The sequence below is a fragment of the Amblyomma mixtum genome, chromosome 4 (assembly GCF_055824585.1).
Source record: "Amblyomma mixtum isolate Tamu chromosome 4, ASM5582458v1, whole genome shotgun sequence".
Classification (NCBI taxonomy): domain Eukaryota; kingdom Metazoa; phylum Arthropoda; class Arachnida; order Ixodida; family Ixodidae; genus Amblyomma; species Amblyomma mixtum.
This window is the reverse complement of record NC_143015.1, coordinates 32,142,496-32,166,624: the sequence shown is the minus strand read 5'-3', so window position 1 is coordinate 32,166,624 and position 24,129 is coordinate 32,142,496. Positions and strand designations below refer to the sequence as shown.

Here is a 24,129-nt window from a genome sequence, read left to right as displayed (position 1 = left end):
TTCAGTGTTTCACTCTCGACTTCCAAACCCTCATTTCCCTCATCGTCAACGCCGTGTGCCGAGCACGGACCATGTCGTTTTGCATCCGGAAAAAGTTTTTACCACCAGATGTGATGGCTCTCTTTGGAGGGCATGCTCCTTCTGAGAGCCATGGCCGAAGATGCCTGAAGATTCTTAAATCAGAGTGGAACCATCAAGCCCAACTCTACCGGGATTGCCTTCGCCTGCGTCTATTCACTGACTGGCGCCAATGGCGGGATTGGTCCCGCGTTATAGACCGGACGAGCGAGTTCATGTGGCGCTCCATTTTGTCAAGGCTGCGCGCTGACTACAATGAAAGGAGAAGAGGCATGACCGAACAGAGCCATAAAAACAAGATCCACATGCTTGGTGTCGATGTTTTGCCGCAACCGGTCCGTGAGGTGCTTAGCCTTGGACCGAAGTTTGCCATCCAACCTAAGAAGACAACACCGGAGCTTCTTGCCATGGTGCGACGTGTTGCCAAGGCGAGCCCTGAATTGGAAAGTGCAAGGTGTATTTCAGACGGAGTCGACGTCGTTGGTCGCTACCATCTCTGCGAGAGGAATCTGCCAGTGGGACGTACTGTAAGGTACTTGAAAGACAATTCCCTTGCGTTACTGACCTCTGACAAAGAGGGGGGCTTTGCTGTGATTTCCAAGGACCTGTACAAAGATAAGGCGTTAGAAACCATCAGCTCTGTTTTTGACGAGCACAAGATATCAGCTGTTAGGAAAGCAAAGTTAACTGCTATGAAGCTCTGCAAAGAACTTAAACTTGACTGCCTCCTTCGAGGCATAAAAACTTGCAAGAAGTCTAACTTGGACGCGTTTTTCACTGTAAAAACTCACAAACCAGACTGGCCCTTGAGGGCAATAATTTCTGAGGGTGGGACTTGGCAAAAGATTCTTGGTGTCTTCTTGCAAGCAAAATTAAAACTACTAACAATTGACGACCCATTTCAGGTGAAATCTTCGGACGATATAGCCAGATTTTTAAATGACAATTCTAGCAGTGACTTCGCCGCATGCTCAGTTGATGTAAAAGATCTGTACTATTCCATACCGCATGACGAGCTAATGGTGTCTGTAGAAGAATGCATAGATACGCATGGTGCTGTTGCATTCCAAAACGCCTGTGGAATGTCTATTAGAGGGTTCCTGGAACTATTATCAGTGTACCTCAGGTCGACTTACGTCGTCTGGGAAGAAAAAGTGTATCTCCAGAAACGCGGTGTTTGCATTGGCTCGTGCATAGCGCCTCTACTCAGTGATTTGTACTTGGCGCGAAAAGACAGGTTCCTGAACGAAACCCTCGCTGGTACAAGCGTAAAAAAGGTATTTAGGTACGTTGATGACTACCTGGTTCTTTGTGATGGCCAACGCGCGAATACGTTAGAAACAGTAATGGAGGAGGTGGGTCGCTTTGCACAGGCTTTGCAGCCACTTATTGTCACGCACGAGCTTCCTGCTCAAGGGCCACTAAGGTTTTTAGACCTGAGACTTGAGTTCGCTAAAGGGCATGCCTGCTGGGCCTATGAGCCCAGAGGGGAGAAAGCGCCAATGCCCTTCCAATCAGCTCACTCTAAGTTGACCAAGAGGGCTATTGTGAACTTGTCCCTCACAAATGCCTTGAGGAAATCATGTGCTCACAAAATGGAAGTGAGCTTTCTTCGCCAGGCTGAACGGCTTGGCAACTCGGGTTACCCCTCGCACCTTTTGGTTTCTGTTGCCAAGCAGATGAAAAAGCACCTGATGCAGGCTAGGCCTGAGCAGCAAGATGAGGCAAAGAAACAAAACGAAAGGAGGCCGGTAGTAGCAATACCGTATATTCACAACGTTTCTCATCGCCTGAAGAGCATAGGTCGAAGAGCTGGCGTGAATGTAGTGATGACTGCTCCTAACAAACTCAAAAGTCTGTGCAGACGAGTCAATTCCGACCCGACCAAAAAGAAGCAGGGATGCACGATAAAGCATCGAACACCCTTTGTGGAGTGCACCGAAGGCCTTGTTTATTCGTTGCCAGTGGCATGTGGTAAACAATACATAGGGCAGACTGGTAGGTGCATGAACGAAAGGCTACTAGAACACAAAACTAATTTCGAGCAAGCTTGCCGGAACCTGGGAATTCATTGCAGAGATTGCCCTTCAACAAGTTGTGCACCTGTTTTCCAGAAATGCAAAGCTTTGGCTAATCACAAAGACCAGTTAGTCAGGGAAATAATCGAGGCAGCTTCGATAGCGAGTCTGCGCGACGATTGTGTCAGCACGCCGTCTGTTGCTTTGACTAAGAAAGAATTTGAAATGTTAAAAATGTGATTATAAATCTCTGTGATTATTTATCTCATGTGTTTTTTTTTTTTTTTGGACGCTTGAACGATATTGTTGTGACGCATTTGTTGTGTTTTTTTGAGGGGGAAGAAGGTATAAGAAGCAGTGTTTCTTCGAAATAAAAACCAGTTGTAAGTCAGCGCTTGTCTCTTGTCCCGTTGTTTTGCGCTGTTCCGTCACAAATGAATAACCAACATGCCCAAGCTGCTGTCCTGGTCTCCTTACCACGTCGGCGCCATCCGACCGATACTGTCCACGTGGTGCGCATGAAGCCCTACCATGACAGGCTGCCACCCGCCGCTTTACCAGCTTAACAGCTCTCTGTGTTCTCTGCCCTCCGCCATCTATACCGAGCATTACCTTTGCCGTCCGTGTTCGTTTCCGGCGTCGGGCCACCGCTTTGATGGAGGGGGTAATGGCGCGTGCTCATGGGAGCGCGCCGACGATGAAGACGAAGTGTGCGTGTGTCGGTGGACGAAGACGAAGTGTGTGTGTCTGTGGTTCGGACAGCCATCTTGTGAGTTCTCTGCTGTGAGCTGAACTTCGCAGAAACTGTGGTCTGTGCCGGTCCTGTCCTCGTTACAATATGTAGATGCTAAATGGTACATTATTTTGTTTAGTGAACATTTCCAGCTCCGGGCAAGGTACGTGTAAAAAACCGGCTAAATGAAAAAAAGGACGAATATATTGCGGTGCGTTTTCAGATGCGAAGCAATTATTCAGTTTCATTTGTCTATTTCATAAATATTTTGTACTCGGTATGATGCCATTTCAAAATGTTCGTCAGTATATAAAGTGAATGAAGCTGGTCTAACGTGACGGTCTGAGAAAGCAGCTTTCGAAGAAAAAAATAATGCCTAGGAGGGATGTTCCTTGCAGCTACCGGAAATTTGCTCTTACTTACCACTTAAGTTCAGCATGATGAATGAACGCTAAAGAGTAGAAATTTTCCAAGTTGTACTCGCTGCGCGTGTTTGTTTTGTCGTGCGTGACCATACGAAAAAAAATTTCTGCACTGGAATCAATTGCGCTGTGCTCTTCTTTTCCACCAAATATTTGGAGTGAGGTTTGCACCATTTCTTCGCCGTAACCGTTATATCTAGCCTGAACTATCTTGCATCGAAAGAAGATTTATTTCTCATCTATTTCGTAAAGTTCTCTGTAAAGGAATGGGAATTAGCTTCTTCGTTTAGGTGCAGTGTAGATGAAAAATCCTCATAAAGTCGACATTATTCGATACGAACGTAACTGATGCATTGGTATTGCATGGTCTACAAATGCATTTGGTGTCTCAGATTTAAATATCATAAACCTTGCCTCAAGAACTTAACCATAAAACTGCTGAAAAAAACTTCCGTGAGGCCGAAATTTGGGCGAGTTCGTAGGTATTCATGATTTTACTCACAGCGCAACAAGAACGGGGCACGAAACGAAAGACTAACACAAACAAGCGCTTGTTTGTGTTAGTTTTTTGTCTCGTGTCCCGTTCTTGTTGCCATGTGAGAAAGATCATGAAAAAAATTAGGAAGTAACGCAAATAAGTCGTATGAGAACACTGACGGAAAATGTGGTTGTTCGGGACTTAGCTAAATTTCATGAGCCAGAAGTATCCGTAGCGCCTTTCTGACAAAATTAATTCCTTCTTAGACGTATTATCTAAATAGTTAAGAGCTCATTTACAGCTGCAATAAACCTACGTCCTTGCCTTTAGACATGCATCAAAGATAGGTGATTTATTACATTTTTTGAAAGAGCTAGTTACACAGCGGAAAACAAGATTGCGAAAAACCCCCCAAAAGGTGCAGCACAAGTGAAGAAGCTTGTCTCGGGAAAAATATCGACAACGTTAACGCCTCGTGTAAATTGCAACATTTAGAGAGAGTTCGGTTAACTTTTGTGTTGCCAGTTCGCCTCTCGGCTACGCGCAGCATTCGGTAGGCGTTGCAGTGCGTTTGGAGGCTTCTTTATACCGTGCATGCCACTCAGTGACTTCACAGGTTGCACGAAGCGTGAGGCTTTGGGGTCCGTGCCAGGGGGGATTGATCATTGCTGAGCGCGCGTCTCACCCTAACAATACGAAGGTGAGGAGATTCATTACAACGAAACGCTGTAATAGAACGTTTTCACTAACGAGAAGAAATGCAGTAACGCGCCAGGTGAGGGGACTTTGACTCCCCTTGCCGGCTGACGTAGTTGCTCAGGAGCCGCCTGCGCTGAGCTTGAAAAGAAATTATTTTCTGGTACTTTTAGTGCATCCTTGTCGATCATGACTGTTTGGTAACATACAGAAGGCCTACGGGATTCTTGGCCAGGAATATGCGTACCTATTCAGAATTTCAAGGAAGAAAACCAAGGTTACGGCGCTCGGCTGCTGACCCGAAAGACGCGGGTTCGATCTCGGCCGCAGCGGCTGAATTTCGATGAAGGCGATATTCTAGAGGCCCGTGTGCTGCGAGATGTCGGTGCACGTCAAAGAACCCCAGGTGGTTGAAATTTGAGGAGCCCTTTACTACGGCGTCCCTCATAGCCTGAGTAGCTTTGAAACGATAACCTCCAGTAAACCTAACCAAAATGAAAAAAGATACTCTATGCTAGGTGTCGCGCATTCACTACGGTGGTTTAGAATTACTGTAATGGTGCACACAAGCACAATGTAGTTTGGTGGCGGCCCTGGCGAATAGTAAGTAGCTTGCTAGTAGAAGCCACCCGACGTTTTTCTGTCCTCAGGTGTTGTATACTGGTTATTCTGTTTACAAAGGTACAAGAAGATTATCATAAATATCTGTGCGTAAAATAACCTAGACAAAATGTGGCTACCTACGTTGAAATCGCGGATTTGTACAGTACTAGTCGCCAGAGAAGGAATGAAAGAGAATTATGTGCATAATTTATTTAACTTCCAAACCTTAAATAACTTAAATAACTTCACGCTTTGTCACGCCACATTGGCAGCCTGTCCTCGTATTTGACGTATTTCACTTCCATCCTGATCTCTCCGCACAGGACACTCCTATCCCTGAAGGAAACCATATTCCACACCAAGAAGCATAAGGCCAGCCCATGCATGGGGGGCCGATCGGCGAGTTTCTCAACCAGCTGGACAAACATGGCTGGTAGACAGAGCTTTCCGTGAAGCCCAGGCCTTGGACTCTTGGACAAGTAGGAGCCCCCAGCGAGTGCTTTCTTTAATTTTCTTTACCGCTACACCCCCCCCCCCCCCCCCCCCCATAAAGGCTATCCTTCTCAGCTTTATCGTCGGCAAAAAGCACGTGACAGTGCCCGCTTCGTAGACGACGCCCCCACGGCGAGCTAAACAGAATCTCGGGGGTTGAATCTTTCGAGCTGAGCGATGTGCACCACCTGCGTCTTTCGTGAGCATCGGCCACTCTCAGTGAGACGTGGTACAACGTAGTTGAAATCACTGATGCGCTCCACAACAACGAAATGGGCATGTAGCCTTATAAAAATGGTCTATAGACAGTCTTTAGCCTTCTTATTGGCTCTGTTGACTTTCTCTAGATATTGCTTTTTGTCTAATCATTGTCTATAGACTGTCCATAGACAAAAGTCTCTTCTACACACACACACACACACACACACGAACGCACGCACGCACGCACGCACACACACACACACACACACACACACACACACACACACACACACACACACACACACACACACACACACACACACGCTCACGCACACGCACACGCACACACACACACATACACGCACACACACACATGCACACACACACACACGTACACACACATACACACACATACACACACACATACACACACACATACATACACACATACATACATAATTTATTTTGTCATATTTACACATGGAAGTATGTCTGCCCGCGGAAGCGCAACACAGGGCGCTTGTGGGCGGGCCACGGCAATCAAACAAAGTGCAGACTCAGTACAGACAAGATTACATGGTTTGCAATATAAAAGTGAGAAAAAAAATACATTGATAGGCACAACAATCACACTTGCACACACTGAAAAAGTAGGTTAAATACATAGATTATGAGGATGCATCAACAACAACAAAAATAGATTTTCTATAGACTGGCTATGGCATTTGTATTGCCTGTAGACAGTTCCCTAGGATTTGTCTATAGACAACGTATAGACTTTATAGACAAAAATCTATAGACACTCTATAGACTGTCTGAAACTTTTTTGTAAGGATAGTGTGGCAGGCGATTCTAATACAAACCACGCTTGCGGTGCGGCGTCCACAGCCACACTATGTCACCGGGGGATAGCAGATAGGCTAATGTCGCATGTCGTAGCGCTGCTTAGAGCGCTCCAGCAAGCCCAAAATGCTGCAACGGGAATTGTTCGTATTGAGGAGTAGTTTAGCTGTTTTATTTTATCTTATTTTGAATGTATAGTATGTTCATAGAAAGCATGTAGAATGCAAGAACTGGTGTTCATGGCCAAGTAAACTTACCTCAGTGAAGTCAATTCATGGTTGAAGCGTATAATCTGTCTTACTGCACAGAAGGTCCTGAGATAAAGGCGCGGGTTTGGGCGATTTTCGGCTATAGAACGGTCTCCCTGTCGCCGCTTTTTTTCGGGTCCTCAGTTCTTCCCATAGATGACAGGTATGAATAGAATTTCGCTCTTTAATATGAAATAGGGAATTAAAATTTACAAGCTCCCTTTTATTGCCAGCATTTATTCAACGAATGGTCAAAGAGCAAGAGTTAAAAAAAACAATCAACCTTCGAGATGTCATCTTTATCTGCGATATTTTCGGTGTGTTATCTTTGTTATTGCGTTATTTTTCAGTGTGTCATGGTTGGACTGTTTGAAAAGTTCTACAGGCCATTCGCTCTGAAATGGCTGAGGTTCATGGTCGGAGATTTCGCCTGGAAGAAAGACCGCAAGGGTGGGTGACTGGCCTCTTGCCTTCTGTTTGAGCATTGTCAATAATACTTTGTCATGGTGTAGAATGTGTGTGGGGGGGGGGGGGGGGGGGGGGAATGGTATGTTGAAGGGCCGATAGCATGCCGTACGGCGCAACCGCTTACAACATAACTTGGACAGAAAGAGCAATGGCGTCGTTCAAGGGCGACTGTGAATATGGTATGTCTTGTGTACTCAAAGTAACAGTACGTGACCTCATGTCGTACCATATAACTATTTTGAATGTTTAACCGCACAATGACACCTAGAAATCAGGTCTCACACATCTATAGCAGTACCAGTTACTCTTCATTGAGGGCGATATTTACGAAACTGATTTTCTTTGGGGTTAATTCTATCGGCGTGAATGTGAAATGCACAATCAGAAAAATCGTCTTGACCAACGAAAAGGTAAAAGTTCCCCAGGCGGACCTGAGCAATAACATGACTGTTAGTTTTGGCAATTCTTGATTTTCGCGTATTGCAACCGGATAGCAGCCTGCTACGAGAGGGGACCCAGATCATAGTAAACAAACTTGCTAGCCGCAATAAGCAGCATCTTAATTTCCTTGAAAATACAAATAAACAGAAACAGACACTTGTGATCGGTAGCTTAGCAAATGACCACGAAGGCCGTTCGCCCAGATAGCCAGGTAGAGAGTTATGATTTTCAATACAATGAATGGAATGTTGTTGTCACTCACTCGATCCCGAGAAGGGTCTAGAAGTTTTGCTTGGCGCTGTGCGAGAAGACGTCTCGGAGGTTTGCTGGAGTGATTGCTTAGTTCTTGCAAGCAAAAGTAATCTACAGGAGCCTCTTTTTTCGGAAGAGTTAGGCACAGTAACAGCTTACACGTATATATTAAATTTGCGCCAAATGAAGCCGGCAAATGTGCCGGCTCATGTTTTCTTTGCGGAAAGCCCAAAAAACGCGTTCATTGTTATTGGCCGCTGTCATTAATCATACATGTTAAGTTGTCTGAGTGGTTTTCTGAAGAAATTTATGTTCCAATAAAGTAGAGAACAGTACTGCACTACGCATGAAACTATGAAAATAATTTCAGAGCTGTTTCATCTCCTTATCGGAGGAAAACGCCAAGTTTTCAAGCGTTACTCCGTCCCCCAGAATTTTCTTTACTGGCGCTTCCGCTTATGTATCCCCACTAAGAGTATTTTTTTTTGTATTTATAGCTCAATATTTTTATAACACTAGCGTTACTGACTTCCTGACTGAGGCGATATTTCTGTTTCAGTTTTTATCGGAGTCGGCAGCCTAGCCCAGCTAAGTTTATGGCTTTCCTCTTTCCCTGAAGAACTTGCTGTGCAACACACGACCTGCGGCGGCTATTTCCAAGTCAGATTGCCAAAGAACACTGAAAATATGGGTACCGGTGAACCTGCAGATTGAAACGTCAGCCTTTAACTGGTTTGTTGCCACATTTAGTGTAAAAAACTATACATGCTTTAGAAGCATTTCCTTGTTCGTTATTGTAAACAAAATATGATGCCACCATGGGAGATTCAGTTTGTTACTAGGAGTTTCCAAACCTCGTAACTTTAAGAAAAGATGCGAGAGAACGCCGGATTAAAATCCCAAGTTATCCATGAGCCGTGCAACATGCCGGTGGGATGGAGTTGATGCGGAACACTTAGTGCCGCATCGCTTATTGCCGTCGTTCTACGGTTGGGCTAACAAGAAACCGACATGACCAGTGAACTCTCTAACTGTGTGAATTTAAGGCTTCCATAGTTTTTATTTTTCAGTCTATTTTACCCAGAAATGCTTATTGTGCAGCATAGCCCCTTTTTTTCAGCAAATCTTGTTTCATGTATGATATTAAACGCCTTCACCCGTCACATTCCTGCTTGGATATTATCCCCAAAAATTTTACTGGCTTTCACGTATTACTCGCGTCGTGCCCGCAAAAGCGCAGGCTGGTCACAGACTCATGATTGCAGTCGTGTGGTGCGTACGCTGTACCTGCAAATAAGAGCATGAAGTGAACGCATCTGAAAATACGCAAGTAATATTGTGCAAACACGCGTTTGAATTTCGCGCTATTTTGTCCCACTGAGCAGATTGTTTAAGCCATTTTGTCTCACTGAGCATACAGTGTTTGTTTCTTCTTTATGTTAACCAAGTATTCCAAACTAATATTTTCCCCGGCAGGTTGTTGACATAATGGCGGAACTAAAATTCATGACCAATTTGTACAAAGTTCTTGAGCCATTTATATTTAAAAGTTCAGTTTTACATAACATCTTGTGCCCGTTTTGTGGAATTTGCTAATCTAAGGAAAATAACGTTCTGCACTAAACACCTGATCAGGGGTGTCAACGATCGAGCAGACTTTGGAATAATGTAAAAGTCCGCTCGTTCATATTTTTCCTGATTTTTCATGTAAATTATTATTCCAAAGTGCACTAAAGCAGTTCGTTTGCCTGGAGAGTGCTGTACTGCCAGCATGATGCCTAGAGTGATATCTCATACTGCAGTGCAGCTTTTCGTAGGGATTGTAGGGCCAGTTTACGCAGCTTTATTGTAGCAACTCATCCTTCACTGATAAAGATGGCCAAAAATGATTTAAGACGAATAATGAGGGGAAGGAATTTAATACAAGAAAAGAAGAATAGAGAGACACGTTTACATGCTGAATCTCCGGTTTCTTCGAGAACTCCAGCCTCCTGAAGAAAGAGCGCGTTCGGCTGTTTGAAGGGTATTCATATCGTGGACCCGAAGGAAGCAGAATTGGATGAAGCCAAGTTTTAAATGATTTACGCTGGTTAAACTACATTTTGTTCCAAGATGCATGGAAAGAATGACGCTGTGTTTTCAGCTTTCCGTAATGTACCCTATTCAGATTGTTCATTAATGCGTATTCTTTCTTCAACAAATCAGTTCTAAGTGGCTGTCTTTGGGTTGTTTACGACCAGTTGCCGACATGGTTAACTCAAGGTTAGATTTTTTATTGTACTGGCGGCAAAAGAACACTTTGGAGCTGGGCTATAGAGTTTTCATGAGTGTTTTTCTGCGTTACTGAAACTATATTGTCTCCAGAATAGCAGTTAGCTCCTCAGTTAAACACAGGTAAGATCGCAGATACACATAATAAAGAATAAAGCTTCAAGCATTTTTCTGTGCAGGGCTTAAAATCTGGTCTGTGTCAAAAAACCATAAACATGCTTTAAAGTGTTACTGTGGCTGTTCCAAGACGGCCATGAAATAGTATAGAAAAAGTTTTACAAGCCCTTCTAATCCTACCTGTCTAACGTGTACAGCAATGTCGTGTGCTCAATGGTGTCGAATGTGTAAGAAATCTTCATTACAATCTTTTTGTCAGTAGTTTTGTTTAAATGCTCCGAAAAGTAAACAGACCACAGTGCTCAGTCCAGACCGAAACTCGTGAGTAGCTTTGACTAAGCAATGTATTGTGCGAAATTTTCTCCGAATATGTTCTGCGAAATATAACGCTGAAAGCTGGCGTTGTAACTACTGATTTGAAATTGATATTACCAGTGCTGGAAATTGTCTTCGGAAGGGCCCTGACCACAAAGGTCATTACTTCTAGAAAAACTCGAAATGTTTCAGTGCAACTGATTATTGCCAACCGGGAAATATTTTAAAGTCTTGAAAACTTAGTACGCTCAATTTGCATGATAGCTTTGTAGTAGATATCTCACTACAAGCATATCATGAATTCTCATGCAGTAATAGGTTAGGAATCGTCAGCGTGCACTTTTCCTGATGATGAGCCGCATCAAAGCTGGCAATACAGCAGGATGTATGGCGTCTTACTTGTCGAAGATAGTCATAACGCGGTTGACATTCCGTCCAATGTTTCCGGGCACCGCTGTAGAGACAAAATAACGCATTCCTTTCTTTATAAGAAATTAGAGCATATTAAAGAATGCCATTGCAATGTTTAAGCGAGGCGTAGCGCGAAAAAAGACAGGGACGAGAGAGACACAAGACACAGGACCAGCGCTGGTCCTGTATCTTGTGTCTCTCTCGTCCCTGTCTTTTTTCGCGCTACGCCTCCCTTAAACACGCTATACCAACTGGCTCAGAACACCACTCTGCTCAAGGCCATTGCAATAGTCTCGCTGAATGTTTCACAATGGCGTGCGTGTCGTGGTGATGGGAGCTAAAAACGGCCTTCAAACACTCTCTTTGAAGTCCATATGGCCCGGAATATAGTATGGGCAAACAACACAACGAAAGGAAAGGGCTCCTTAAACGTAAATACGATAGGTGTTTCCTCTTTTTTTTTGCTGCTGCGTTACCGCTGCTTGTTTGTCTGGTCCTCGTTCATGATGTTACCATTACCACACTACCACACACGTGGTAGAGGATCGAAGGGGGTGGCGACGGGGTAGTGTGCAAAAGCTGCAAGCTGGAGGGGTGCTAGTCGGATGTTTTTGTTGTTGTTTGGGGCTATTTATTGTTAATAAAAATAAAAAGTATGGGAGGAACAAATGTTGCTAGCTGCGGCATCTGCCTTCGAAACCGGAAGCACCTGAGGTGCGGCTAGCCGGATAAAATGACAGGTAAAAAACAGGGAGAGGGAATGAAAGGGGGGAGCAATAGTAATCAAGAATAGAGGTAGGGCAGTAATATACACTGTGTGTAAATACAGGATATTGCATAGAAATACATGTGGAGTGCTGCACCGCGCAAGGTTGTTCAGAGTACCGGCGGGATGACCGGCATGCTGGTTTTCAGGAAGGAGAAAGTGCCTCTCTGTAGCTGCCGTTATAAGGCAGGTTCATGTCTCCAGAGTATGTAATAAGGTTGACGGTCCTCACGGCGTCCGTATAAATACCCTGCGTATCCGAAATGCGCACTGAAAACTTTCTTTGCAATCTGAGCTGAAGCCCAAAGTGTACTCGAAGCAATCTGGTTTTCTTGAGCTTAGGTAAGCACGTGAGCCCGCACATTCTCGGGCGGCTTGTGGCCGGGCACCGAGACGATGAGGTAGCAGCAGACACAGGTGGCGGTGTATTTCGCAGCAAGCTTAGATTGATTGTCCTGTGCACTGATCTCGCTGCTCTCATCCATCTACGACAAAAAGAAAAACTACATTGCTATTTTTGAGGCACATGAACTACGAGCCTAGGTCAGGCGCGCACACGACAAAAGATATTGTATACACTAAACAGCGGGGGGGGGGGGGGGGGGGGGAAGGCGGGAGGAATCAACGTTATGCAAAGAAGCTGTTTTCATAGTCGTCGCCGTTATACACATTATCAGATTAACCGTAGCCCAATATGCGTTCTCTGGTTGGTTCAGCGTCCACGCGGGGATGACATAAAGAACATCTTTTACGATGATATGATAGGACCAGGTGTTCGGAACAGTTGAAAGGGAAAGAACACTTGCAATACTAAGCAACAAATAAGAAGCAGCATAAACTAGATGGAACACATCAGTTGCGAATACTTTCGCGGATATAAAGTAATTGGCATCTAAAGCACTTTTATTGCGCATAAATAAAATGTACTGTCTTTTAGACGCTTATAGTAGTGACCATGATTTTTAGAAATAATTCTCTGTCAGAATTTCAAAGAATTGTGACAGTTTCAGCGCGTCTGGCCCATTTCTTCTCTTAAATCTGCTAGCCAACTTGGCTTACATGCTGGAGATTACTTCATAGTGTGTCTGAAGAATGTTTTTTTTTCAGTGCATAAATGAAACTCTGAAGCTCTGCGAAGCTGGTGAAAAAGTCGACGTAAGTTCGTTATTGCCTTATGATAGTAGTGCTAATCCTGTCGTGGCAAAAGTTGCTGCAAGTATTCGTTAGGAAAGCTTCGCACTGTGATTGATATTTTTCTATTGGTTGGAAGCGTACGCTAAAGAAAAAAGAAGCTATGCAAGAACTTCTTGAGTCACCAACGATCGCTTGGCGTAACACTTCTAGAAACTCTTTCTTCCCGGTGTTTTTTTATAGTTTTGTGTTGTCCATAAGCACAATTGGGGTTATTTTTGCAATGCTATCGCCAGCATTTCGTTTCATCCATTTCATTTATGGAACCCTCAAGGCCAAAGGCATTAAAGAGGGGAGTGGTTACAAAAACAAGAAAATACATAAACAGATGCAATATATGATACAAAACAAAGTATTATCATATTCCTGTTATACAATGTTAGCTAGTGCAGAACGAAAATGATGGTTATGACTTATGTCGACGATAACTGCGGGAAGGCGGTTCCATTCGCGTGATGCACAAGGCAAGAAAGACTGACATGCAGTTACAGTGTTACACGTTTCAATGCCAACTTTGTGACGATGATCAATGCGGTTTGACACGTATCCGGGGACGAAATGAGGGCATGTAGCATGGGATCATGGTATAGCTTATGAAAGAGGCTCAAGCGAATTGTCTGCCGGCGGGATGCTAAAAGAGGCAAAAAAGCTTAGCTTTCATGCTTGTTACACTTGCGGTACGGTTAAAGTTGGACAGGATAAAACCAGCAGCGTTATTTTGAACTAGCTCAAGCAAAGTTATCAGTTTTTCATGATGGGGATCCCATATGGCGGTGGCGTATTCCAGATTAGGGCGTATTAGTGTTTTATAAAGCAATAATTTCAAGGAAGACGGAGTTTTGGAAAAGTTACGGCGCACGTAACCCAACATGCGTTAGCTTTGTTAGCAATGTACTCAATTTGGCGCGTCCAGTGAAGATCAGCAGAAATATGAACACCCAGGTATTTATATGAAGTAACCGCTTCTAAGGGAACGTTATTCAGGTAGTACAAAGGCGGAGTGTTGACACTTCTTGATATTCGCATAATTTTGCACTTATTAGTGTTAAGTTCCATAAGCCATTCGTTACACCAAAGAGAAATGTTAGAGAGATCACGCTGAAGAAGGTTAGCATCGTCGGGGGATTTTATTTTGCGGAAAACAACACAGTCGTCAGCAAACAAAAGAATGTTAGATGATACAATTGAACGGAGGTCGTTGATGTAAATAAGAAATAAAAGGGGTCCGAGCACTGAGCCTTGTGGCACGCCCGAGTAAACTTCGCTGAAAGGTGAGTTACAATTATTAGCGGAAACAAACTGCGATCGGTTAAGAAGAAAGTATTCAATCCATTTCAGAACGCTGTAGTCGATATTCAGTTATGTTAGCTTTAAAAATATTAAGCGCTGACATACCTTGTCGAATGCTTTAGAATAATCAAGGAAAATGCAGTCAGCTTCTGATGCGTGATCTAAAATATGGTGAAGTTTGATAGTGAAGCTGGCAAGCTGGGTTTCGCAAGAAAATGACGTCCGAAAGCCATGCTGTGCGGGTGTAAAAAAGGAATTAGACTCGAGAAAGTTCACAAGGTTAGTGAAGATGACGTGTTCTAATAGTTTGCAACAAGTACTAGTAAGCGAGATGGGGCGATAATTTGTAGGGGAGGTTCGATTTCCTGATTTGAATAATGGAACCACCTTCCCGATTTTCCATTGTGTTGGCAGAATGGAATTATTGAGAGTCTGCTGAAAAATCTTTGTTAGTATTAATGAGCTGGAGGCAACTGTATTTTTTAAAAATTTAGCATGAATGCAGTCAAAACCGGGCAATGAATGAAGTTTGAGGGCATCAATAAGTTTAGCAACGCCAGATGTATCGATGAAAATTTGACGCATAGAAGGGTAATTATACCGGAGTGGAACGGGATGTTTTGTGTTTGATGTGGGCGAGAAGTTCTGAATAAAGGTTTCGTTAAGTGCTGATGCGCATAAATGAGCCGGAATAGGGTCCCCTGACACGTCAGTTAAGTTAATAGATTCTTCGGTATGTGGGTTGATGACGTGCCTAAATTTTTTAACGTTGATAGTTAGCATGGATGGTAACGTGTTAGAAAGGAAGTTATCTTTTGCTTGCTTAAGTGCAGTTGTATAGGCATCAGCGGCAGTCTTGTATGCGTCCCAGTGTGCGTTACATGGTGATAGCCTAGCTATACGATATCGGCGCTTTTTTCTGTTAGATAGACGTCTTATATAAGCGGTATACCATGGGGCCTGAGGATTAGAAGTGATGGTGCGTCTTGGAATATATTTCTGAGTTAGTTCGTGAACTTTGGCAGTGAACATATCCCAGTTAGTTTGCACAGAGCGATCGTCGAAGTTTTTCAGGAAATTTTCAGTAAACACTGATAATTCATTGATCAAAGGTCCTCAATAACGCAGAACACTCGAAAACATAACGTACGAGAAAACAGTTGTACGGCTCTCACGAAATAAGGTGTCTTACCAAGAATGACGACAGATCGGGCACCCATTAGGAAGGCCTGACTGTTATAGTGCGGGGCTTCGTTAAAAATAATTAAAAGGGAATAGTGGGAAGAGAAATGCGGGACACAGGAAAAACGATAATATAGACAACGTTCCTACAGTGACATAAGAGTAGCGTAATACCAGGACGACGGACACAAGGGGAGAGAACACACACCAACAACACAGGTGTCCGTCGTCCTGGTTTTGCGCTACTCCTGTGTTATGGATCAATACCGACTTGCCCAAATTTCCACCCTGGTGAATTCCTACAGTGAAAATAGAACATTCGTCCTCTTTAAAAAATAGAATGCAAGGTTTAACGACGAGTTTTGGTTAATGAGGCATTTCTAAGAACTGCGCATAAAAGCAAGTGCAGTATGAACTGCATAGAGCATAGATATCGGGTTTACAAAGTACAGTATTTACGGGGTTGTGGCAACTGGGGACGTACGTAAATAACATTTAAGATTTGGATGCTAGGACGCCTTTATATCAAAATTTGCTTTGTAGTAACAAAATGCACCTAATGCCACTTTGCTTGCTTCGGCCTTTAGTACATGGCTGGCATTCCGTATTCGTAGGGTTAGAAAATTATTAGGTCATTAACATTTGCGCTTCTGCATTCGTTTAAATTTCACGGTAGTCTCTGTCACAAGAGCAGTTTAAAGGCTATGGTCCTTTCTGGCACTAGCTTAAGTTACCACCATCCGTCCTTAATCAGCAACTCGGCTAAAATATCTCATGCATGCAAATACGGACGAGGCAACAATCAGTCCTCGGCAAGGCCAGCGCTCATCACTTTAAAAGCCCGCATCTAAGGGTTGTAGCTAGCTCATTCAGAGCATTCCGACTGAGAGTCTGCTGGAAATATTTATAGAGAAAACAATGCCTACTGCCATCTACGTCCACATATGCTATTTGCCGCTTCAAGTTACTCTTAATTAAGCTCTTTCATAGCTCGGCGTAAATTGGTGTGCCTTTTCAAGCTGTGTTACTAATATTCCTGCTGCAAATAAGAAGCCCTGAATAATGCTTTCCTCTGAAAAGTTGAAAGACAAAGATAGAGAAATATTTTTTTCGATATACGCAATTGGTAGCTTTGTCTCAATCCCGAGATAGCAATAGTGGCTATGGCGATCACGTGTCCTGCAGGGAGAGTGGTCCAAGTCGGCATGCAGGAACGGATGTTGGCAATTTGTAATTGAGTTTACCCTCTGCAACGATGGCGTAGCAGTGGAGCCTCGGCCTCACGTGCAAGAGCCCAGTGGTTCAAACCCCGCTGATGCCCTAGTTCTACACCGGCTTGAAAAGAACTAACAATGGACCGGGCGTTAATCGTTGCGGTAAAAAGGATTTCAGGAATAGCTAGGGTGCTGCACAATCCTGACGCCAGTGGGAGTGTTTAGTTGCTCATGGCCAGAGTGTCGGTTGAGAAAGCTGGCTTATTATAGGAGGCGTACCCCTTTTTTTGGCGTGAGCCACGGTCACACCTTCGATTATATAAGGAAGGGGTTGTGCAATGCTGATGCCAGGACTTACAAAGCGTAATGAAGGCGTAGTGAAGCAAACAATGATGGGGTGTGGAGTAGTGTGACTGTGAGGAGTTGCGGAGTACGATGAAAACAACGGCTACATGATTCACTTTAACTTCACCTATTCAGGTCTCGCTGTGAAAAAAAATCTGAGTGTATTTGAAAGTAATTCAATTTTGAGCTCTTGGGCTTGACGTGATGTTTCGGTGAGAGCCGACAGCCCACCCTCTCACCGCAGAAAAATTCGGCCATCACGATCTAGTAGTGCATGGCCATTAATTCCAAAACAAATACACTAATTATGCCTGTCCTCAATTTTCAGCTAGCGCGTAGGAAGCGACAAAAACAGAGGAGAGCGCTAAAAATTTAAGAATCCGGGCAGGCTGTCGTTGCAGTGGAACGTGAACTATAAATGAAAGAAGCTTACTTTGAGATGCTGTCAAGCAGTGCTGTTCGAGGAACTAGGGGGCTTTAAATTGGATGTCAGCGCGCTTAGTGAAGTTAAAACTGAGGAAGCATAATTAATGCTAGCGGGTGGGAATGTACGCGACTGTGCTATCGCGTATTACCAGACGTGTGATGATCAGGTGTGACATTCTTTATCAAGAAGGCTTTAGCGGATAACGATGAATTCTGAACCATTAATGAGGGGATGGCAGTTATTGAAACGCGCTGAATAAGAGGTACTTTCACCAGTACCGAAATCTGCTGCAGCTCGTACATTGAAGCAGATTTATAACTCTCATATTATCAATACCGGATGATTTCTTCGGGCGACCTTGACTAGACGATGACATACATAATCTTGCGAAGAATATAAAAGAGGACAATGAACGGCATGGAGAACATCGCACACAGTGGCGTCCAAATTCATGTGAAAGGTTACTCAACTTATGGTTGATGAGAAATGCAGATTAACTGGTTACCTAAGTTAGAGAGTTAAAGATATTTTTTAGATTGAATGCATTAATGGAAAAATGTAGCCAATTTAGTCATCTGATAAAGGGTAAATGTTAAAATAGCCCCAGACAAAATAGGGTTTATTTGTAGTCGCATATGATATCAAAATGGTTTCCATATCAGAAGTGAATTTTTTTACTAAAGAAGTTGGGGGGGGGGGGGGGTGATAAATCACTACCAATTATGAGGCCAAACTGAAGCTTATGGAAAAGAGCTTCAGTTATTTCCCTTTTCTCCTTCATAACATCGAAACTGCAGTAGCCAAGTCCAGCTTTCATCAAAAACGCAACGCCACCCCCCCCGCCTAGAACTGCACCCAGGAACCGATAGCATTCCGTAGTCCGGTAAAACAACAGATTCCTTTTTTTTGAACCAAGTTTCTATGATGGCAGTGACGTCACTTTGGAAAGGGTACTGTGGCGAGTAAGCTAGAAGATTATCAGAATTTTTGAGGATGCTTCGCATGTCACCAACGTCGCAGGTAAGTAACCAAACGAAAGCCTGGCTTGCTTTATCGCAGATATGGTGTGCACCATTAGACTAGACCATTCTGCTCAGGTCTTCCTCGAATGTCATGTGGAATACCTTTGCTTTTCGGTGTTTCCCCGTTAGGTTTTTATCGTCGGATAACCACGAATTTCACCCTCTTTTTCTCGTTCTGCTCCCAGAGACTTTCCTAGAAGTAGTTTATTCGCCGGACAGACCATCCGATAAAGGAGATAAAATCATCATCATCATCAGCCTGACTACGCCCACCACAGCGCAAAGATCTCTCCATAGGCTGTTACTATTAATGACAAAGGACAATAGGTTATCTTTTCCTCGCACTACATGCCTTGTCCAAGCCGAAGCTCATTTATTCCTCTTTATTTCGAATTGAATATCATTACCCTCATTTGTTCCCTTGCGCACTTTGCCCTCTTCCTGTCTGTTTTTGTCACATCAATCGTTTTCCGTTTCGTAGTTTGCTGCGCTGTTCATAACTTAAGTTGAATCCTTTACGATACCCTCCCCGTTTTTTCTCCATAGATTAGTACCGGTAAGATACAGCTGTTGCATACTTTTCTTGTGAGGTATATTTGTAAACTGCCCTTCACGATTTGCGAGCACCTGATAAATGGGCTCCACCCCATTCTTACTCTAGTTATTTAACTCTCGTAATTGTGATCTACCGTGACTACGTTCCCTAAGTAGACGTATTTCCTTACCACTTCTAGCACCTCGCTACCAACTGTAAACTGCTGTTATTTCCGAGGCTGTAGAAGAGAACTTAGGCTTTTTGAATAATAATTATTAGACTAACCATTCTGTTCTGCCTGTCTATCTCATTCATCATGCTCAGCAGTTCATCTCTTTAGTGACTTCGCAAGGCAATGTCATTATTGAATGTTCCCAATCCAGGCCTCTAATACCTCATATAAAGAGGCATTGAATAGCATTGGCGAGATCGTGCCAACCTGCCTGACACCATTAATTATTGCAATTTTACTGGTGACTGTATGGGTGATTATGGTAGCTGGGCTGCCTTTATAGATATATTACTGTATTTTTACATAAGGTCTTGCACACTCTGATTCCGCAATACTTGCATGACTGCTGAGGATTCGGCAGACTCAAATGCCTTTTCATAATCTATGAAGGCTATATATAGAGATTGGTTATATTCTGCACATTTGTCTATTATCTGATTCACAGTGCGAATAAGGTCTATTGCGGATTCCTTTAGCAAGCCTTCCTGATCATTTGGTTGATTGAAGCTTCAGGTTGCTCTGACTCTAGTAGCGTGTACCTCAGTAACTACCTAGTAAGAAACGAACAGTAGGCTGACTGGTTTGTAATTTTTCAAGTCCTTGACATCTTGCTTCTTACGGATTAAGATGTTTTCAGCGTTCTTCGAAGCTACTAGTACGTTTGAGGTCTTCATTGCCTATACAGGGTGGCTAGTTTTTCTGGCCTACTCTTCCCTTCGTCCTTCAACAGATCTGCTGCTCCCTTTGTATACAACGGACCTAAGTGTGCCAGCAAGGATATAAGAAACTTTCTTGTCTAGACCTGTGCGGTAACAAACTTACTATGTTGACCTTGAATATACCGAACTTTAGTCAGTCAGCCTGGGTTCTAACGAACTTTTGGCCGCTAACTCATTCAGCCGATCCACCGAGGTTCACCTAAGAGCTTTTATGAAGTAAATAATGTTTTTTCTTAGTGCGAGCCACAGATACAGTTCAGATGACTCTGCTTTGAAGAAATGCAATAAATATATGTACTTTTGTTCTGTGCGTGCGACAGCATCGAAGATCAAAGAGATGATTCGAGTTTGGCGTCCATAGAGCTGCCTTCTGGGAGGCGGCGTGCATATACTGCTCTTCTTTTCTTGCCCTTCATTGTTCCCATGTGCGTATGACGGCAAGTACAAAGGAGCTCTTCTTCTTCTTGCAGAAGTCCTTCATGGAAAAGTTCTTATTTCCCGTAATGGTGAGTGCTGGACCTTCCCAATGGAAGCTCGACGTCTGAACGGCAAAAGAATGGAGTGTATATAAGACGACACATAAAACAAAGTTGATATGCTGGCACCCAGGTTTTGGTGATGAACAGCGTTTGGAATGAAATAACTTTACATTATGTGCCGAAATTTATTTTATTTATTCAGCCTGATAACCTGATAACCCTCTGTATGAGGGTCATTACAGGTAGGGAAACATATAGAAATATGCAGGTGCAATTCTCTTCGCTAAACTACACTTAATAACGCATAATTAGAGATTTGCACAGCAATCCTCCAGGAACGTGTTTACACTGATCTCAAAAATTTTACATCTGTTTGGTCCACAACGTCGGTTGGTAGTTGGTTCCAAATTTCTGCTGCATCGAAAAAAAAAAAGGAGTGTAGCGATAGACATCAGTACGTGTAATAATAGGTTGCAATACCTTACTGTGATTTTTTCGTTGGCAACGCTTCAGGGGAGGTGAACATAGTGTTGTTTATTAAGTTTTACTTTATCAATCATTATCAGAAAAAAGGTTTCCATTTCTGCTTTGTTCTCCTTATTCTAATGATTCTAACTGACACTGTTTTAAATTTCTCTAACTGAATTAGTGCGGCGGTGCTTAGAGCATATAAAACGTGCTGACATCCTTTGCAATGTTTCCAGTTTCCGTTTTAAACCCTTTTGATGTGGACTCCACACTGCACTTGCATACTCTATGATTAGCCGCACGAACGTCTTTTACGCAATCAATTTAATTTATCTAGTCGAATTCGGCAACTTCCTCCTCAGGAAACTGACCTTCTGGTAGGCTTTTAAATAGAGATTTTCAATATGGGTGCGCCAGGAAAGATTATTTGTTAGTGGCCCTCCGAAGTATTTGAGACACGTCATCAAAAGAATTTTCACTGATATTACATCGAAACGCCATAAAATTCTGCTTCCTTGTTACATGCACGTAATTATATTTTTGGTAGTTTATTTCTATGCCCCATTTCAGGCACCACGAGTTTAACGACTGACGACACCTATTTATATTCATGTGATCTGATGGGGAAGCTACAGGAGAGTACGTACATTAAAAAATAATAGGCAAAAAGTTTCATTCCAACAGGCGATTTAACGATAGCAGAAGTATCATTTATATACAATAAAAACAAAAGCTAACCTAAAATGGAGCCCTGTGGCACCCCCGACAGGACTTCACGCCTGTCTGATACTGTGCATTCTATTTTGACAACTTGACTGCGGTTACTTAGATGAGCCTGAATCCACAGTACTATATTTTCACTGATTCTTAATCTGCGCAGCTTAAAAAGAAGCTTATGCTGTGGAACTTTATAGAAAGCCTTCAAGGAGTTCACTTAGACCATATCTACCTGCTTACATCCATCTACATCCTTGTAAAAATCGTTCGCTGTTTCAATTAACTGCGTCAAATTAAGGAGGTTTCGCAGTAGCATCGGTTTCTGCTGGTTGACATGAATTGTTTTCCGAAGACTACATAGTTAATGCCCTTCTAAGTATGCGATCGTTGCGAAGGCCTACGTTGACAAAAAGTGATTGCGCCTTCGTCTGTCTGAGAAATTAGCAAAAGGCAGACAAAACCACAGCGCCAGCTTCCGCCGAGTTTAGCGCTTTAATTAAGAAGCACAGCAAAACACTCGGCATTTTTTTTATTTTTTGGCGTTATCACTTAATACATATCAGAGCTCAGGGACAGAGGGCGCAATAGGCAGAACAGTGTAAGCTTTTTTTTTACGATTGTTAAAGATAATGCGAATTTTCTGTGCTGAAAATTCACTGTGGAGTGCATTTTCACTGAGGTGATTTTTGGGCACGTTCTTTGCGCAGTGTGCTGGCAGAGAACTTCTCAGGGCAGCTTCCCAACAAGAGGTCCGGTCCGTTTCGTGTGACCTGGTGAATTCTGTGAGGGGCTCGTTTAACTGGAAGGGACTCGAGATTATCGAGAAACGCGTGGATCCTGTTTGTGAGCTGCAGATTTTGTGTGAATATGGGGCTTGCACAACATCATGTTTCCTGCATTGTGCGCGAGTCTTTACATTGCCTGCACAGGCCTTGCCTGCACTTGATAAGGTTTCTTGATAGCAGGACTTGAAAAAAGCGTTGTAAACACGGCAAAAAAAATGACAGAACATAAGCAGTTTCGTCAATTGTTTATTTATTAGACAAAAAAATTTTTATAAAGAAAGAATAAAGCGCCTGACGGGTTGACATTTTCATTAGTTGGTTACCTTCTCTCTAGTCGTAATTTGTCTTGGAATTTGGTTTTAGGTCGCAAGATTAATCTTTGCACATGTAGGTAGAGATTTGCTTTAGAAGTTGTTTTGCTACGATAAATAATAAATACTAAATGAGCGCTTGCGGTGTGTTCTAGTGTCTCTGCCATCATCTGCAGCTATGCTTCTCCGTTGCTTACCGCACAACACGTTTTGCTCTAGTGGAGATCATTATCGTGGGAGAATTTTTAGAATGCCGCTCTTAAGCGCATGTTTCCGGGTTGAGCGACTTGTGCGGTGGTGTAACGAAGCTCGGAGCGCAGCAGTGGATGAAAGATGGTGATAGCAAAGAGAGTGAGAGAAGGAAAATGGAGGAGGAGCGTTCGGTGCGTACGGAGATAGCGCGCGCCACCTTGTGCTAGCCGCTGACGTCATCGGTAAGTTATGCGTCGCTGGCCAGAAATGGCTGGCAGTAATTTCTACCGCCTGCAGTTCTTTAATGCGCGATAGCGTCGCGTAGTACACGGTCTTCTGGCATTTAGCTGCCATCTATGAAAATGCGACCACTGCGTCGGGAATCGAACCAGCGTCTTTGGGGTCAGCAACCAAACACCATGACCACTGAGCGACCGCGGGGGCCATATGTACAATTCTATCTCTGCGACACCCTGATCGCCTCTTTTTCAATCTGTGTCCGTTGTTAACAAGGGCATGAGAAAAAGTTATGAGGACGCATATGTCAACTTAATAGTGGAATGTGGCAGTATCAGAAACAACGTTGCTGCTACATGCTTGTTAGACTATGTCAGTTCTTTTATCACATACACAATGTTGCCATTGCCATCTTATCTTTACTTGAACAAACTTAATCATGTGCGTAATGAGTTCAAAGAGAACCTGTTCCAACCTGCTTGTCTCGCGCTTTCATGGTTACGCGCTCTCCGCTTCTTTTTTAGTTTTCGCGCTGTTTTTAAGTGGCCTTGTGACCTCATCACCCTCGCCGCTAATCAACGACTTGTGGCTAACAGAGCACACGAAGACGCTCCATGTGAAGCTCCACGGTGGACAGGTTGCTCACAACCTGGTGGGCAAACTTCCACCTCCCATAGACAGGTTGTGCTGACGTCACAAGGTCACGTGACCTCTATCGACCAATCACAGACTTTTGTGACAGACGCAGGGCGCGAAATTGACGATGTGATGTCTAAAGCGGTCGCATTACTACATGGTATTTCTCGCGCTAAGTGCTTGAACTCATTTTTCAGGTAACGCGCTCCCCGCAACTGCTGCATGATGACCTGCACCGACTACGTAGATTGCTTGGTGGACCGGCGTCATCGCCATCGATTGCCTCCCTCCTAA

General features: G+C 43.5%; 1 protein-coding gene across 1 annotated transcript in view; it reads left to right on the top strand.

The window, feature by feature from the left end:
* The window catches only part of LOC149346079 (uncharacterized), a 46,459-nt gene extending 23,789 nt beyond the window's left edge, over positions 1 to 22,670 (top strand). Inside the window, exons 4-8 of the mRNA XM_089541247.1 lie at positions 7,163 to 7,262; positions 8,533 to 8,658; positions 12,959 to 13,008; positions 20,481 to 20,516; positions 22,382 to 22,670. Coding sequence (XP_089397373.1) covers positions 7,163 to 7,262; positions 8,533 to 8,658; positions 12,959 to 13,008; positions 20,481 to 20,516; positions 22,382 to 22,633 — 564 coding nt within the window. The 3' untranslated portion in view covers positions 22,634 to 22,670. The remainder of the gene's footprint in view (positions 1 to 7,162; positions 7,263 to 8,532; positions 8,659 to 12,958; positions 13,009 to 20,480; positions 20,517 to 22,381) is intronic.
* Positions 22,671 to 24,129: the final 1,459 nt, after the last annotated feature.